This window comes from Oncorhynchus nerka, linkage group LG28 (genome assembly GCF_034236695.1).
Source record: "Oncorhynchus nerka isolate Pitt River linkage group LG28, Oner_Uvic_2.0, whole genome shotgun sequence".
In the NCBI taxonomy this organism is placed as follows: Eukaryota; Metazoa; Chordata; class Actinopteri; order Salmoniformes; family Salmonidae; genus Oncorhynchus; species Oncorhynchus nerka.
This window is the reverse complement of record NC_088423.1, coordinates 35,584,796-35,603,075: the sequence shown is the minus strand read 5'-3', so window position 1 is coordinate 35,603,075 and position 18,280 is coordinate 35,584,796. Positions and strand designations below refer to the sequence as shown.

At 43.1% G+C, this 18,280-nt stretch overlaps 1 protein-coding gene across 4 annotated transcripts in view; it reads left to right on the top strand.

The window, feature by feature from the left end:
• The window catches only part of LOC115113181 (protein bicaudal C homolog 1-B-like), a 74,785-nt gene extending 56,913 nt beyond the window's left edge, over positions 1-17,872 (top strand). For 2 of the 4 annotated variants that reach the window (XM_065012778.1, XM_065012779.1), the window contains exons 7-21: positions 1,023-1,205; positions 2,166-2,417; positions 4,277-4,408; positions 4,787-4,970; positions 5,709-5,870; positions 6,224-6,411; positions 6,517-6,658; positions 7,606-7,777; positions 8,178-8,349; positions 8,467-8,506; positions 9,095-9,249; positions 9,536-9,698; positions 10,254-10,417; positions 12,615-12,729; positions 14,668-17,872. In XM_065012778.1, coding sequence (XP_064868850.1) covers positions 1,023-1,205; positions 2,166-2,417; positions 4,277-4,408; positions 4,787-4,970; positions 5,709-5,870; positions 6,224-6,411; positions 6,517-6,658; positions 7,606-7,777; positions 8,178-8,349; positions 8,467-8,506; positions 9,095-9,249; positions 9,536-9,698; positions 10,254-10,417; positions 12,615-12,729; positions 14,668-14,795 — 2,352 coding nt within the window. In that variant the 3' untranslated portion in view covers positions 14,796-17,872. Of the gene's footprint in view, positions 1-1,022; positions 1,206-2,165; positions 2,418-4,276; positions 4,409-4,786; positions 4,971-5,708; positions 5,871-6,223; positions 6,412-6,516; positions 6,659-7,605; positions 7,778-8,177; positions 8,350-8,466; positions 8,507-9,094; positions 9,268-9,535; positions 9,699-10,253; positions 10,418-12,614; positions 12,730-14,667 lie in introns of all 4 variants that reach the window. The other 2 variants (XM_029640530.2, XM_065012777.1) reach the window with 1 other exon arrangement.
• The last annotated feature ends 408 nt before the right edge of the window (positions 17,873-18,280 follow it).

Genomic DNA, 18,280 nt, shown 5'->3' with positions numbered 1-18,280 from the left:
CTCACGCACACCTTCAGATTGAATAAATATGAAGCTTAAAGTTGCCAGGAAGACCTGTTTTAAAAAGCTTATGTCAGCTCTGTCTGAGCCATTCTTCATTCATAGCCTGGTCGGGGCCATACGGTTTGTCCTCTCTGTGTTTCCCTTCTCACTGACCTAAATATCTCTGCCTTAACAGTGGAACCCCTGAAATGTGATATAAAAGTAGGCCCAGAAACATATGGGATTAATCATGGGCTCATTTCTTTGGTCAGTGTAATTCATGCTGTATGCCCTTCTCTGGCAGCCTAAGCTATGGCGCACTGCCCAAGACGGAGTGTTTGGATAAGTGTGTGCGTGCGCGTACACGAGTAGACTTAAGTGTATGTATGAACTTTACAGCAAAATCTGGCGCCTCCAGGCTGTTTGAATGACTGCTGTGGTTTGAGTGATGGGGTCCACTTTTAGTCAGGTCTCTTCTCTTTGATGGCGTGACTTGATGTATGATTTAGTGACTTGACCTTAACATTTACAGTCTGAATATCAACAGACCGTCTAGGAGCAGACATGATCTGCTACTACAGCGTTGTACTGTATGTTTAATCGGCTCCTAATGGAAGTGTGCTGTAGCATGTGCCTGATGAAGGGCGTAACACGTTAGGTCCCTACTGAGTATTGGCACAGTTCAACGCGTTGTGATAGACACCAAGGGTTTTTGTTAACACTTCTATGCCGTGTTTGGCCGCAACCCAGCTGAAGTGGGACATGTTATGTCTCTGTAGATGTGCACATGCCTCTACCCTATGTTAAGAGATCTCTCTCAACATGTGTTTTCTCTCTTATGTCTTCACTATTCAAATGGACTCTGTTACTTACTACAGGGCATTTGTGTAAAGTTCGCAAAAGAATAGTATGATGATGGTAATAGCAAGATGGCAATAACTGTATGCATCTCTCTCTCTCTCACTCACTCTCTCTCTCACTCACCTACTCACTCACACACACACACACACAATCTTTGTCTATTCGTCGATCTCTCTCAGGAGCTGCTCCCTCTAGTTTTGTCGTTTGAGTTGCCGGCCATCGTGCAGCCTGACCCAGGCTCCCCCACAGTGCAGCACATCTCCCAGACCTACAACCTCACCGTATCCTTCAAGCCCCCCACACGTCTCTACGGGACCACTGGAGTGGTCCGCGGCTCCCAGAACAACTCTAGTGCCGTCAAGGTGAGGCCTGGCCACACCCCACACATCTACCCACCAACACACCACACTACTTACAGAATAGCAGGGGTTGGGGCTTTGTAGTTAGAGAAGTGGACTGCTGTGACCAGAGGGTTGCTTGGTCAGCTCCCTAGTGGGAATTACAGTACTGTTGCTTTTAACGCCAAGCACTGTTCTCTAACCCAGCAAGTAAATCTCCCTCCTGAGTAAATGTCTAATATAAGTCGTCTGGAGCACCCTCTTCCTCTCCCCTTCCCACACCCTCCACCCTGGGCCTTAGAGCTATGGCTGGTGCCTAGAGCCTTTCAATCCAACATCCCTGGACCCCTCCACCCACCTACCGCTGACCCACCCTCACTATGGCCTTCAGTACAACCCAGCCTAGGGGGAGTTGAGTTAGTGGATGGGTAGAGGGTTCATTTTGTCTTGGGATGCTGGCCAGATCAGGGCTGGGGTTTTGGGAGAGTATGTATGCTATGTGGTTGGAGATCTGTAAAAGGGGTCTGTCAAAACCACTGTGGATTGCTGTGCTGGCCTCAGTGGCTGAAGGCTGGAGTTCCATTGGAAGTCCTTCCAATTCCTCCAGTGATTGTTTGCAGAGGAGGCAGGGAATCCGACAATTCTGTCGGCTGCCTGGTGAAATGGAAAAACTATGGTTGAAATGTTGTTTCACTAGCTCTTGGGAGAAGCAAACAGAGGGTGGACACTTTTCATTGGTTTTTCTTCCTGCTCTTCTGCCACATTTGGATGTGCAAATTAATCTAATTTTAGCTGTGTTTTTTCCTTGCCCCAGACTTGCCCCAGGTAACTTTAGTAGGAAGTTCTATCCACACAGTCACTCACTCACCTTTGAGCATTTGTCCACACACTGTAAGATCTTTTTTTTATCCTAGTCAAAATATTACTAGATGCTGCAGATTTACTGATTGAATTGATAGATTTGTGATTTTCTTCTCATCCCAGAGGGGCACTGCCATGCTGCTGGAGCACCTGGCGGGAAGCCTTGCCAGTGCCATCTCAGTCAGTACCCACCTGGACATCGCCCCGCAGCACCACCTCTTCATGATGGGCCGTAACGGCAGCAACATCAAACACATCACCCAGAGAACAGGAGCCCAGATCCACTTCCCCGACCCTAACAGCCCCCAGAAGAAATCTACTGTCTACATCCAGGGAACCATCGAGTCTGTCTGCCTGGCGCGCCAGTACCTCATGGTATGTGTCCATGCATGGTTTGTATAGATTAGAATAATTGCCTTGTTTCTGTTGGAAAATTACCCTGCATATGGATTTTTGTTGATTTAACCCACAGTTTTGTTTTGTCTCTGACCAAGGCACTTTATCAGCTATGTGGGTTGAAAATGTGTAATATGTTGGTCATTTAATTGTCTTTTGGGTAAAAAAAAACTTATTGGCATCCTGCTTAAACGTTAACCATAATATAGAGCAGCTATGCTAGCCAGTGTAGCCATTCTTTGTCTGTGGCGTCAGTCTTAACCAAAGTAGAAAAATGTAGAAATTGTTTTGTAAACTTAACTTTTCTCTGTCGGGAAGTGGGACACACAAGAAGACGCCCCTTTGGGCATTTGACAAGGAGATGAGCCTCCCCCACAGAGAGCCATCTTTAGACCATCTCTCAGACTGTAAATTACAGCTCCGGACCCTGCCTGTCACCACCAGCTTGGCCCAAACTGATTTAATTACACACGATGGGAAGTCCTCTATCGCTCAGCTGAATATAAAGTAGGAAGGAGTTCGTGGTGGGATCATGCAAAACAGGCTGTTTTGGTCAATTGTTTTGGAATTTCCCAAGTAGTGTTGTTTTTCAACTGAGCCTTCTCTCAACCCTTTACACTTGTGACAATTGGCCTATATGGGATGGGTAGGGCCACATTAAAATGTTTCAAACAGAGTAAATATGAGAAGCATATGCATAACCATGGTAGCAATTGAAAGGAGAACACTTTGGAGGTTATGGGGAAATGATATACCAAGTGTGAGGATACAACAGTTCACCTGACACAAGACTGATTCCAAACATTACACTGGATTTGTTTTGTGCATTTTACATTTACTGTGCTTTTCTTGGGCATTTCTCGATAACAAAATCAGAAAATACTCTGGATACATTTAGTAACAAAATAAAAAATATTAGTGGAAATTGTGTGGTAGGTGCAACGTAAGACAAACAAATGTCAAGGGTTTGTGGGAGAGGTCTAACTGGTATCTCCAAGAGGCCGCAAACCTCTCCAAAGTGTGCACAATTTGTTTGCAGCACAGCCCTGCATCCCCACCATCACACAATTACTGTTGTTGTTTATGCAATCCAAGAACATTCCATTATAAATCGCTGTCAGGGTCAGGTGGGCATCATTTGAAAGCTTATTCTATTGTCAACATGACGAGCTAAGTTATACAATACAATCTTAGTGTCAGAAGCACTTTAGGGAAACGGTTGGTAATTGTGATGCGCATATTATGGATTGCATTCAGGTGCAGGTTCCGCAGCTAACTTTCACAATACAACAAACATAAGCTCATTCTGTTCAGAACAACCCAGGGTATGACTCCATGTCATCCTTGCAGCTGTACATCGAACATAGCGATCACAAATGATGATACTGTAAATGACTTGAGTTTTATCATTTGGAAATGTGAAGCGCTGATTTGGACTCAAGGGTGTGTGGTTTGCTTGTATAACATCAAAGCGGTATTTATTATAATCTTACATTTCTCATCTTTCAGAAAATATAGAGTCCTCCTTCTCAGACAACAAAAAAATGTTGCTATGGGGGCATCGTCTAGTTGTGCTTGGTGCTCACGTTTAGAGCGTCAGTCAGTTGAATCTCATACAGCCACTGTAAAGTGGAGACCCTGAACTCTGACAACATAAATAGCATGTTAATAACTGTACAGCCACTGCGTTCCAGTTTAGGTGCTTATCAGTGACCAAATCTGCTATTTTCAACCCCTATTCGGGTTTTGGGGATACTTTTAAATGTCATGTAATTTAAATGTCTGGTCATTTAACAAGGGTCTGTTTCATAGGATGTGATGATGTGTGTGTTCCACAGGGCTGCCTGCCCCTGGTGCTGATGTTTGACATAAAAGAGGACATCGAGGTGGAGCCCCAGTGTATCACAGCTCTGATGGAGCAGCTGGATGTCTTCATCAGCATCAAGCCCAAACCAAAGCAGCCCAGCAAGGTACCACACTAAACATGAACATCAAGTTAGGGCTGACCCCAATTAGGTTTTTCTTCATTTATTTGACTATTTTCTACATTGTTGAATAATCAGAACTAATAATCAGAACTAACTAACGAATTTGGAGGTGGCTTATGGTAGACATAGTGGTCAAATCCAGAGCTACTTTACCAGAGTAATGGTACAACTAGGGCCCAAGATGTTTTCTGGTCAGGTCAAACAGTCAGGAAAATCTCCTGACCTTAACTGTAAAGCACTGCACATCATAATCCAAATCCAAAAAATATATTAGGCACATCAACCTGCCATGTTGTTGTTTTCTCTGTTCCGCTTGTCTGTCTCCCCATCTCTCTCTTTCTCCCACTCTCCCTTCCTCAGTCTGTGATAGTAAAGAGTGTGGAGCGGAATGCAGTGAACATGTACGAGGCCCGGAAGTTTCTGTTGGGTCTGGAGAGCAACGGGGTGTCATCAGCCATGTCCCCCTCCAGCAACGGCCCCACCCTCATCTGTCCTGTCGGCCTGGACATCCTGGCCTCTGCTGGCCTGGGGCTGAGCAGCCTGGGTAATGGAGTTCTCTTTGCATCCACCTCTTACACCATTATGAGAATGCTCATAGGAAATCTATTGTGTCTTTATACAAATGTCATCCCTAGGCCCTTTCCCACACGTTTATAGACCAGTGATTGGAGAATGAGGCTTGTGTCATACTGTATGTAATCCAACTGTATTGTTATCTTGCGAAAATAAATAATAAGAAATACAATTGAAAATAACATGAGACAAACTCCTTTACAACGGAATAAATCATGAGTTATGTATCATGGGATAAACTGTTAGGTTTATGTCTGGAAAGTGACCACATTGACAGTCCCTTCCTGGGGTGTACAGTATGAACCCAAAGGCTCATGGGCAAGATATGGGCCTCCACATCTCAGCCTATAGTTAATTACTACATCCCTCTCCATCAGATTACAGCTCAGCCTGCCAAGGAAATCCGAGCCTTATTTCTGGAGTTAAATTATCTGTTTGTAAAACCCACAAACCTGTTTCAGTCTTCTTTGATACATTTGGTTGAAACATAGAGTAGCGGTTTAACATGGAGTTATTGACTGTTGAGTTATATTTTTCAAAGACTCAGTTCTCTCAAATGTCTCTCTTTATTTTCTGACCACTGATATGAAAGGACTTGATGAGTGATGTGGTAGTGTGCAATAATATCTATCACTGGTGTGGGAAGAAAATATTTTTAGAGTGATACTGTATTAAGATACAGCCTTATCTGTGTTTGTCTCTCCTCCAGGCTTCCTAGGTGCATCAGCGCCCCATTCTCTCAGTAGCTCCCCGGCTCCAAACTCTGTTCTCAACAGTCTGAACTCTTCCATGAGCCCTATGCAGAACCCCAGCCCCAGCACCCCGTCTCCCTCCTCCTCACTGTGGCCCAGCTCTCTCACCAGCACCCAAGGTGAGTACTGACGGCTAGTGCACAAACTCTCTGTCTCACACCTTCAGGTTTCGCACCTTGTTCACAAATAGCTATAAGGGATTGATACCCAGCCTCTGGATTTCCCTCCCGGACTACCTGAAGGCACCACAGACTCTGGCCCTAAATACCTTTGTCTTTAGGAAGGCTTTCTGTTAATAACTGTGTCTTTTGTAGCATCAGCTGTGCTTTTTTTGTCAGTTGCCCTGTCTAGTTGTGTCCATTAAAAAAAAAAATAGTTATGCACTTTGAGATTGTTCTGTATAATGTAATAAATTATTATATGATGAAAATGTTATGATAAAGGTGTAGTATTTTCTCCCTCGTGTATCCAGGCTTCTCGTCTCAGTTGATGATGCACCCTGTAGCCCAGGCCACTCTGAGCAGTATCCTGCTCTCTGGGGTCCAGGGGTACACCCAGAACACCCCCTCCCCTCCCCCCGGGCTTTCCCCAATCGACAAGCAGACCAACGGGGTCCCTGACTGCTCCAAAGGCCCCTGTACCATCAATGGACATGTCAAGGTGAATGACTTTAATAGACATATACTCACTAGCTGTTACATTGAATATATACCTTGCCTATAGTGAGTATAATATATAGAGCTACATTTGTGTTTGTATATGCAGCATCCTGGCTCAGTCTATGGCAGGATGTCCAGCGCGTCACTGGCAGACACGGTTCTGAACCCCAACCAGTGTGACTCGGTCCAGGAGGCCAGCGGACACAACCCGTCAGAACCCCGCTCCAGCAAGTCCAACCAAGACCAAGGTACCACACACACACCGCACCTACAGACAACATAGACATGTATAGCTCTTGTAGATTTACTATAAAGAGGTTTATAGAACCCACAAGGAAACCTAGGTATTTGGCCTTGTAAACTGCTAAATTAATTTAAACCACAATATATTTGTTTTATGCGGTCTAGTCCCCATTCTTAAACCACTTTTATTAGGTTGCAACAAGGTGACATTTAATGACTGGTATTCCAGTGGTTGAGGTCCCGAGATTCCTGCATCTCAAACATGTGTGGTTTGAGTGTAGCCTTGCTCTCACACTCCTCACGTTCCCATGTTGTTGGAGCTGGAGCTCCGTGGACTCCTCAGCCCCAGCTTGGCTGGTGACAGTAGTAACTGTTTCCTCTCCCTGACCACCTCCTGTGTTCTCCAACCTGTCCCAACTGGCTCTGCTCCCCGTTACCATCGAGCCCAGGGTGAATCAACTAAACATAATAGCTTGGAGATGTTAATTAAGGTGACTGACATCTTATTATTTTACGCACACACACAGATCATGTTATGCAGGCTGGGTTACTGCCTGGAAGAAGAAAGCCCCTTCATTATTGACCGCTTCTGTTTTTTAATAACACAGGTGCCAACTGTGAGGTTTAGCAGCTACATTTAGTCATGCTCATGCCATCATGCAGCGTGACTTGCAGGTGCAAAGAACGTACTGTAATATATGCATGACAGGCAATAGAAAGCTAAGCAATAATGCACTCTAAAGAAGAGGTTGCATTGGAAGTACAAAAACTTGGTTGTCAAACACAGGGATTCTATAAGAATCTAGCAATTCTTTGTATCTTATTTGTCACATCTAAATGATATAATAGTATATTTAGCCTACTGATCGACATTATTAAATCATGAAGGAAGAAATATAATATCCCACGTGACCTTTTCTTCACAAATGCTTTTTTACGTTCTCTCCACCAGGCTCTGACACCTTTGTGGAAGTGGGCATGCCCAGAAGCCCATCTCACTCAGCAAATGGAAACGAGCTGAAACAGATGCTGGCTTCCTGTAAGACGTCAGGGAAACGGCAGGCGGTGGAGCTCCTCCAGGGGACCAAGAACTCCCATCTCCAGTATGTCTGTCCAGAGCTACAGTAAGACACTACCTACATCTCAGAGATGTCCTCACTCTTCCATTCCCATGCCTAAAGGATATGAACATAAGACTAGAACTCATTCTAGTTCAGTTGGTATGACTCCCATGCATTCATAGAATAGAACATAATAGCACTTTGTGACAACCGCTGTTGTAAAAGGACTTAAGTTTTCCAGGAGGAACTTCAGTGGGGGAAAGAGCTTGAGGTGGGTGCTATTTGGAGACAAAGCAGGGGACTGCACTGTTGTACTGCATTCTGTCATGCTTTATCTTAACATGCCATACCCTGTTGAGCTGTGCTGTATGTCGTTTCTGTGCTATAGGCTACTCTATTGTGATGGGGTTTGTAACTTGTCCTTTTAATGTAGTTGTTCCTCTCTTTTGTGCCCCTCCCACAGCTCAGACTGCTTACTGTCAGACCCAGAGTCGAGTGCTTCAGACAGCCCAGTGACAGATAAGAGGGCACCGGGCAGTGAGCGGGCAGCAGAGAGGGCAGCACAGCAGAACGAGAGGGACAGGATCCGCTTGGTACCACATTCTTCCTTTGCCAACATGCAGGGCCAACTAGAGGTATTCCAACTCCACTTCTCTCTCTCACATACTCGCACTCACGTATCAATAAATGACTAATGGGAACTTGACAAGTATTAAAACTGACATTGACCTTCCTCTCCATTTCTATTTCAGGCGCTTGAATATGAACAGAAAAAGCTGTTAGCAACCAAGGGTAAGTGTCAATCTTTCAGGCGATTCCTGTCTAGTCTCAAGGGATTCTGTGTTCCTGACGAGTGGCGCAGCGGTCTAAGGCACTGCATCACTAGAGGCATCACTACAGATCCGGGTTCGATCCCAGGCTGCGCCGCAGCCGGGCGTGACCGGGAGACCCATGAGGGAGCACACAATTGGCCCAGTGTCGTCCATGTTAGGGGAGGGTTGGGCCGGCCGGGATGTCCTTGTCCCTTCGCGCTCTAGTGACTCCTGTGGTGGGCCGGGCATAGTGCATGCTGACACAGTCGCCAGGTGTACGGCGTTTCCTTCGACACATTGGTGCGGCTGGCTTCCGGGCTAAGCGAGCATTGTGTCAAGAAGCAGTGCGGCTTGGCAGGGTTGTGTTTCAGAGGACACACGTCTCTCGACCTTCGCCTCTCCCAAGTCCATACGGGAGTTGCAGCGATGGGACAAGACTGTAACTACCAATTTGGATATAACGAAATTGGGGAGGAAAAGGGCTAAATAAATAAAGGGATACTGAGTCCGTTTTTCTGACCTTTCGCACTAATTGGTAACAGAGGTGTTTATCTGTGTCTGTGTCCAGCCATGTTGAAGAAGCCTGTTGTGACTGAGGTGCGGACCCCCACTAACACGTGGAGTGGCCTGGGTTTCTCCAAGTCTATGCCAGCAGAGACCATCAAGGAGCTGCGCAGGGCCAACCACGTGCCCTACAAACCCACCATGAGTACCACCTACGAGGTAAACTCCGACTATGAGGTAAACACCAATGGACCAGGTTTTTTCTGCTGTTGAAGAGAACGTGTTCATAGTAACATTCCTGATATGAAGCTTATGCAAAGACTGTAAAATGAAGCATCATCATGGATTGCATAAAAAATTAAAGCCAACATGTAAATATGTAAAGCAAAAAGTAAATTATTGAAAACTAACTAAATTGATACTCTGATTCACAGAACAAAACGAAATAATGAGAAGTTAAAACTACAGCCCAGTATGATCTGATGTCCCCTTTCTGTGCCCCCAGGGCTCCCCCCTGTCTCTTTCCCGCTCCGGCAGCAGAGAGGGGGTGGGCAACGGCAGTGACTCTGACAACTGGAGAGACAGGAATGGGGGTGGGAACGGTCTTCCCAGCCACGCCGAATTCCCAGTGTCTGTTTGCAGTCCTAAGAGGAAACAGAACAAATCCGGTGAGCTACTCGGCAGATACCCATCTGAACTTTGAATGAAAGGCAAGAAGGCTAGATCATCACACTCCCATGTAATTAAAGTAAACTCTCTTAAAAGTTTTGATGATACATAATTCAAAACATCTAACCTTGAACAGCAGATGCTGTGTAAAGATTGTCTCATTAATTAAAACGTTAGGGTGTGTGGGAGTAGATGGGTTCATTCCTCCAACACACCTGCACTAGAGACCAGATACTTCCGTTCATATCCGACTCCTGTTTTTGCCCTTGTCTCCAATTATTCATCAAAGCCTATCACTACCGGTAATGCTGTAGAGAAGCACATTTTATCCGCAGAGTATGTTGGCTTACATTGCACACATTAAAAACAATCAAAAAGCATTATCTTGCTCTAATTGGATATAAATATTTAGTCACAATGTTTTGGCAGCGAGATATGTCAGGGTCTATTTTACGTTGCATACATTCTTTTTTACAATGATAACTTTCTATGAAAGTCTTTAATGATGACTGTCTGACTTGTCTTGTCTTCCCGTGACACATTGTGATTGACAGCTGCAGAGCACTATCTGAGCAGCAGTAACTACATGGACTGTATCTCCTCGATCACCGGGAGCAATGGGTGCAGTCTCCAGTCCTCTCTGAAAGGGTCGGACCTCCCGGAGCTGTTCAGCAAGCTGGGCCTGGGGAAATACACAGACGTGTTCCAACAGCAGGAGGTACTGGTCTATAGCTGCCGTAGCATGGGATAGCCACCTCCATCCATCCCTGCCCTCCTGACTATATCAGAGAGAGGCTAGAATTTACGGATGGATAGATCAGTGCTTAGGCTAAGATTTTCACGCTGATATTAAACTTCTCCGGTAGAAATTGTCAATAAATAAATGGATTTAAACATTTTGCTGGGAGCTTTGAGTTCCATTTTAGCTGCCCATCGCCTGACCTAGACTAAGCTTTTTTTGCAACATATTTTGGAGTGGTCCTCATGGTCCAGTGACTAGACTATTTATATCCAACTACTTTTATTGAAATCAGAGCACACATATTGCAAATACTTGATAATGGATAGGCTTCAGGGGCCTCATTTATAACCATTGTAAATTTCACACCTACAAAAATATTGAAATATATAAACTTGGTGCACGCCATTCATATGCATGTTTCCCGTTATAAATCAGACCTGTCGTAAAACTGTGTGATTGTGAACGAGCATTAAAACTCTTCCTGGAAAATGCTCGCCATTCACCTTTTAAGGTGACAATAACCACGTTTACATCCAACCATTTCATGCAGATGAATTAACTGATTCATGAAAAATGTCACGTCCGAGCTGATGGAAACATGAAATCCTGGTATAATTTTATAAATGCCGATAGACAATTTGTTCGTTAGACATGGTGGGATTTTTTTTGTATCTGTAAAATGTAATTATGCGAGAAATGGCAGAGGAAACTCCTTTATGCGTAAATATTAATAGAGTAACCAATGTAAACTTGGAGTCACGTGATATGTTGTGTGGTCCTCCCACTACAACTTGGGAAAGCAGGTAGTTTATTAGGACACCAATGAAATAAATGATGATGAACTTCACATGGTGGTGAAAGTGCAAGGTGTTGAGCTTGATGCTCCTTTCCAATAAATAACCAGGGTCTTATTCTGGTGACATGATGATCGATGCTTGGCTGCTGTTTGACAAATACAAATTATATTGTTTTTATCCATAATAATCTCAAAATGTAGGTTATCTTTAGCAGTAATTTATGTTGTATCTGGTAAAGGACTTTGTCAGTTTCTGAAAGAGAAAACAATGGCAAATTGTTGTGGACCTGTCAACAGAATATTTGAAATCAACAATGTGTTTTTTTGTGTGTTTTTTTTTACCCCTTTTTCTCCCCAATTTCGTGGTGTCCAATTGTTGTAGTAGCTACTATCTTGTCTCATCGCTACAAATCCGGTACGGGCTCGGGAGAGACGAAGGTTGAAAGTCATGCGTCCTCCGATACACAACCTAACCAAGCCGCACTGCTTCTTAACAGCGCGCATCCAACCCGGAAGCCAACCGCACCAATGTGTCGGAGGAAACACTGTGCACCTGGCAACCTCCTAGGTCACAGCTGGCGCTGCAGTACAGCGCCCTTAACCACTGCGCTACCCGGGAGGCCGAATTCAACAATGTTTTGCATTAACGTTTCCCCCAACCTAAATATGATGGAATCCCAGCAATTTCTTAAAAGGGGGGGGGGAGAGAAAAGAAAAAGATTACACGAATGTCCCAAAATGCAATTACAGTACTAACAGTAGCATAAATAGGCCTACTTCAATGTAACTGTTCACCTTTTAAATTCGACTGCATATTATAAACTGTGCTGCCTATGGGATTGCAAGACTTGAAATGCATATAGCCTATCTATTTACTTGGCTGCTAGGTCCTATGAAAAGTTGAGGAATTAATTCTGCAATGGTTATGAAAAGAAAATAAATAGGAAAAAGATTTCTATGTTTAGTTATTTTAGATTCTAAAAACAAAACACGTCGATTTTCGCTCTTCTCATTAATGGCAAATGGCTGCATTCTTGTTAATGTTTTCCTGTTTTTCGTTTTTTTAATGAATAAGCTTGTCATATCACCCCAGCTTGCAATACAATAGTTAAACTACTAACAGATGTGTGTACACATGGTCTAATGTTAGCAGGGAGGTGAAAACTCTCACATTAAGTTACATTTTTATAAATGACAACTTTTGTGTGTACTGGTGCACAAACATTTTGAGCTATATTCTGTACGTATGCACAGTTTATAAATGAGGCCCCAGGTATTTTATGTTGCAAAGGGGGATTTTATTTTGTAATCCCAAAAATGGTATTGTGTGCAGTGACATAATAAACATATTGACTGTACACATGCACTATTTTTCAGATTGATCTCCAGACCTTCCTCACTCTTACAGACCAGGACCTGAAAGAGTTGGGCATCACCACATTTGGAGCACGCAGAAAAATGCTGCTTGCCATCTCTGGTGTGAATGACTACGGTAATGTCCAAACATTGTGTGTTTGTGTGAACCCAGTTCCAATGACATGTGGGAGATCAGGCTGATCCTGCTGGGCTGTATATGCTGATAATAGCTCCTGTCAGAAGTCTGTCAGAAGTGTTGAGGGGTGTGTTGGGCGTGCCAGAACCTCTCCTGATGGAGACGGTGTGAAATGGACTTCAATGCTTTTCATTAAATCTCTCATTTCTGGCCCTGCCACATGCCTGAGTATAGCCACGTACTTCCACTGACCCATAGCTGAACATTAATTACAATCTTCACTACCATCCATTGGTTTCAGTAGGCCGTGGTGCAAGTCATGTTCCTCTTTTTGGCTGACAGAGAGGAGCTCGGATCCTCATACGGTTCCAAGGCAATGAAAGCCCGACATGTTTGCTGTTCCATGAACAAATCCTTGTTTATAAATGCATGACTACAGGAGTAATACCTTTTGTCTGCCAGGAGTGAACAGCATTCAGAAGGGTGGCATTTTGATTGAATTTATACTGAGTGTACTAAACATTAGGATCACTTGCTCTTTCCATGACATACAGTGGCTTGCGAAAGTATTCACCCCCTTGAAATGTGTCCTATTTTGTTGCCTTACAACCTGGAATTAAATTAGATTTGGGGGGTTGTATCATTTGATTTACACAACATGCCTACCACTTTGAAGATGCAAAATATTTTTTATTGTGAAACGAACAAGAAATAAGACAAAAAAACAAAATTTGAGTGTGCATAACTATTCACACCCCAAAGTCAGTACTTTGTAGAGCCACCTTTTGTTGCAATTACAGTATGTGTGACAGTCAGAGGGTGAATGGGCAAAACAAAATATTTAAGTACCTTTGAACAGGGAATGGTAAAATGTGCCAGGTGCACCGGTTTGTGTCATGAACTGCAACGCTGTATGGGTTTTTCACGCTCAACAGTTTCCTGTGTGTATCAAGAATGGTCCACCACCCAAAGGACATCCAGCCAACTTGACATAACTGTGGGAAGCATTGGAGTCAACATGGACCCGCATCCCGGTGGAACGCTTTCGACACCTTGTAGAGTCCATCCCCTGACAAATTGATACTGTTCCGAGAGCAAAAGGGTCAGCAACTCAATCAGAGGAAGTGTTCTTAATGTTTTGTACACTGTGTATATGTATTCCTTTAGTTTCTGGGATGTTACATTTATAACATGTTTTGTCCTTCATCTCATGTATTATGATTTCATGCGTTTGTAGTATTGTTAGAGTGAAGGGATTATATCTAGAAGGGATCATATCTAAGTCAGTTTGCTGTTATTGGTGCAGTAGGGGGTCACATTGAGGTTGGGAGAGGGAGGTATTTGTGTTCTGTTGTGAGGAGAAGGGCTCTAGGCGTGAGTTAGTTCCACTGATGCGCTCCGTTGCAGAGCTCAGATCAGCTCTAATCTCTGTTGAAGGACTCTAAGGGCTCCAAAACCGGAATACACTCCCTTTCCCCCTTCTTTCTTTCCTAAAGGCAACCCCAACTCATTAAGGTCCACTTCCTGTATTTCTGCCAGTAAAAAGAGCAATTTTGAAGCTACCAGTCTCAATTATCGTATGTCAGGTTTTTGCTGACAGAGGGTGATGATTCAGCCATAAAATGAATAATTCAAAGGATGCTGAACTGTTTTATTGACGCATTTTGAAAGAATTGTGTCCAATTAGTTTGGTGATCTGCCCGGCAAACTCACGGGCCACAAAGAGGGGTCTTGTTGATGTGCGCTTTTCTCATTTTTCATTGGCTATTTGATTTTAACTCATGACTGCATCGGAAGACCAATAAAATGGAATTTCCCTTCATATGGATTACAGTTTGAATTGACTTGTCGGACTTGTATTTCTTAATGGTTATTTAACATTTATATCTGTAAGAATTGCAATTGATATGCAATATTGTGTACTTTTATCTTTTCCAGAACTGAACACGAACCGAAGGAAGCTGTTTGAGGCTCCTATCAGATCCTCCTTCCTGGAAGGGGGAGCCAGCGGTCGTCTGTCTCGTCAGTTCCACGCTGACATGGCTAGTGTCAGTGGTCGGTGGTAGAGCTCCACTCCGCCAGGACTTAACACGACAGAGAACCAGCCTTCAGTGCCTCTCTTTGGGCTTCTGTAGGCCAGTCTCCAGCCTATCTGGTTCTCAGTTGTCCACCCTCCAGCTTATGCTGAACAATAACTATTCAACTCTTTTTTTCTTTTTTTTTAAGGCCATAACAAGAAGCCATAGTTTAACCAGAAGTGCCAAAAAAAAGAGAAGAGCCATCTGTGGTATAGAAAGTCCAGTGTTCACTCCACATAGTGGTTAGATGTTTCTGTGGAGTATCTATGCATGAAGGGTATTTTACTAATTATGAAGGACAGGTACTGCCCAGTAGTTGTCCATTTTTGTTAAAGGGAACAGGCCAAATGATTAGTACAAAATAATTACATTGATACTGCATTCGTAGTATGCTGTTTTATCAATGACATGCACTTTAACAATTTTGCCTGTGAAAGCCTGATTCCTCATATTGGAATACCTATGCATTTTGTATTAACTCAAAGCACAGATGTATTTGTACCAAGCCAAATGTAAGCACTTAGTGAGATGGGGAAATGAAGTCAATAAAGTAACATCAACAACTAAACGCAGAACCTAGTGGATTGACCTTGGACCACTCAGTGTTTTGATTGATTGACATTCCACAAAGGTCGGTGTTGTATCCACCAGCAGCTGCTGTAGTTGGGCTGCAGTCTGTATGTCATATGTATTTAGAAAAGTATTATTTTGTATTCACATTATTATTTTTTATCTTTCTGAGGTAATAATCAGTTTCATGTATTTTTTTATGTTTTCATTACTTTATACATTCACAAATGAGTTCCTGTGGTTTCTAATTAGTTCATTATTAGTCTCTTTGATAATTACCTTTACCCCATAATCTTTGGTGCCGTCAGGCTGTGTCATGAGACTGCAGCAGAGAAAGAGAGCAGTCTGTCAAAACAGCAGGCCCCTCTCTCTGATTCTGTTTGTTGGCCTCCTGTGGTTTTCTTAGTCATTGTCATTATGTCTCCTGTAGTCATGTCAATGGGCTTTGTCAGTTAGTCTTTCTGTGGTCTATATTCTGTGTTGAATCCTACTATGTGTTCCTCTATCTATTTAGGAGACATGTCATTATTCCCAGACTGTGTGCTTTTATCTTTCCTTAAACTTTATCCGCTTTTAGAGCTCTGGACAGAGAAGCAACCTACTACATTGTCGAATGCCTCCACACTACTACAGTGTCGAATGCCTCCACGCCACTACAGTGTCGAATGCCTCCACACTACTACAGTGTCGAATGCCTCCACACTACTACAGTGTCGAATGCCTCCACACTACTACAGTGTCGAATGCCTCCACACTACTACAGTGTCGAATGCCTCCACACTACTACAGTGTCGAATGCCTCCACACTACTACAGTGTCGAATGCCTCCTTTACTTCTCTCTCTAAGCTGCTCAGCAGGGAATTGTTTCTATTAGAATATAGCTATTTGGACTCACACTACCTCTCACCTAGGAGGGAACTCACACCATAGGTGTAAACTCAACTTTATTTCATATGACAGCCCCTAGCCTAGACACATTTCTACATTTACCAAGATTGTGTCCTCAACATGTATTCTAGCTTAAATTAAGAATAGTGGAAATATACAATTTTCAGGCTCAGTTGTGCAATCAGATATCTGGGATTCTTGTAAAGCTATATTTGATGAAGTGACAGGATTAGGTGTGCAGTGGTGCTGCTTATCATCAAAGGACGAAGTCACTCTGATCTCTGTATTATGTTCATGTAAAACAGTATTCTCATACCCTTTTGTTAACGCTGTCTGACTCTGGAAGGTTTTTGCTGTAACTGTTTTAGATTGAACCCCCATATTAAGCCTGGAAGTTGATAGTCTTTGTGCATTCTATCATATAAGACTGTTAGTTTGAAGTACTCTTCATTTGCAGAATGTTTGTTGGTCGATGGTACGGTATTTGACGGACAATGCAGTGAACTCTATGTAGAGCCCAAAGTGAAAAACGAAATCTTGAAGCTAAACGACAGTAGGTACAGAATGCTGAAGCAGATGTAGAGAGAACATTTAAAAGCAACTTACATGCCAAAGCTTTGTTTCCACACAGCAGCAACATCACTGGCAGCAGACGTCTTAGCATCAACCATTCTGTACTCAAGCACAGAGAGAAGTCACTTGTTTCTCATGTTGCATGCTTTTTCTCATGAAGATCTGTTGTATCCTGTTGATTACGCCATACCACTTCTTCTAACTGATTTGTGCCCATGTCACTATCGTATCAATAAGATATCCTGACTTGGTTGTCATTTCTGACCTGTAGTGTGTCATTTTCTTTGAAATCTTGAAAAGACAGGATATTAAAAGGGATTTGTTCCACCACAAATATGGGTTGTGTTCAACCCTTTATCATGGTACTATATTGAAGCTGTTCAGCATTGATTATGTCAGTGCAGGTATGTTGAGCCATGGTAGCTACCCTGCAAACCAGACAATGTTTTTCTTTCTTCTTTTGCTTCTGTAAAGTTAAGCCTGCGGTCATTTGTGTGCTTGGAGGGTAATAGAGATGTCTGTCAAGTGAATGTTGTTAGTGAGAATTATTGCTTTTTTATCTGGTTTAATGAGTCATTTGCAATCAAAGTTTACCACCAGCCTTCTGTCCCTACACTTATTATGTCTTAAATGTTTGTGTTTAGTTCCTGTTATTCCCAAAGGGATACATTTGAAGGGTCTACTTTATACTGAGTTGGATGAAATGGTACAACATTTATAATGAATGTAAACCACTAAGGAATTTATGTATGTTTTGCATCTCTTTTGTATCCTGTGCAGCCATGCTTGTTAGCAATTTATCTCCAGTTTTGTGTGAGAGAAAGGTACTGTTCCAAAAAAAGTTCTACAGAAGAATTGAGGAACTTTGCCTAAAGCTCTTGTTGATACGATTGTTGAGAAGGACATTGTTTTAGCTATGTTGTTATATCTGTAAATATAGTACAGATGTGTTTTGGAGGAGTTATCAAATAAGCAAAAAAGTTTGTTCAAAACATTGAAGTGTTATTACAAAGGTAATAAATGTATGCAGTAAGATGTTTCCTTTAGTTTTTGTTCATAGCACATACATTTGACTATTACAGTGAGGAAGAATATTCAGTGCAAAAGTGTGAAGCATGACATTGATAGAACACTCTGGTAACCATAGCTGAGGTAAGCCTGTGTGTGAGACCCACACGCTCCGATAATCAGTTCTTGATGTCCGATTGGTGTCAGAGCTTTCCACTAATCCCCAGAGGCAGGATCTACTTGATCTAATCACAGAGAATTGATCCACTCCGTAGAGGAACCACACTAACCCATACCATCCACTCCATAGAGGAACCACACTAACCCATACCATCCACTCCATAGAGGAATCACACTAACCCATACCATCCACTCCATAGAGGAACCACACTAACCCATACCATCCACTCCATAGAGGAACCACACTAACCCA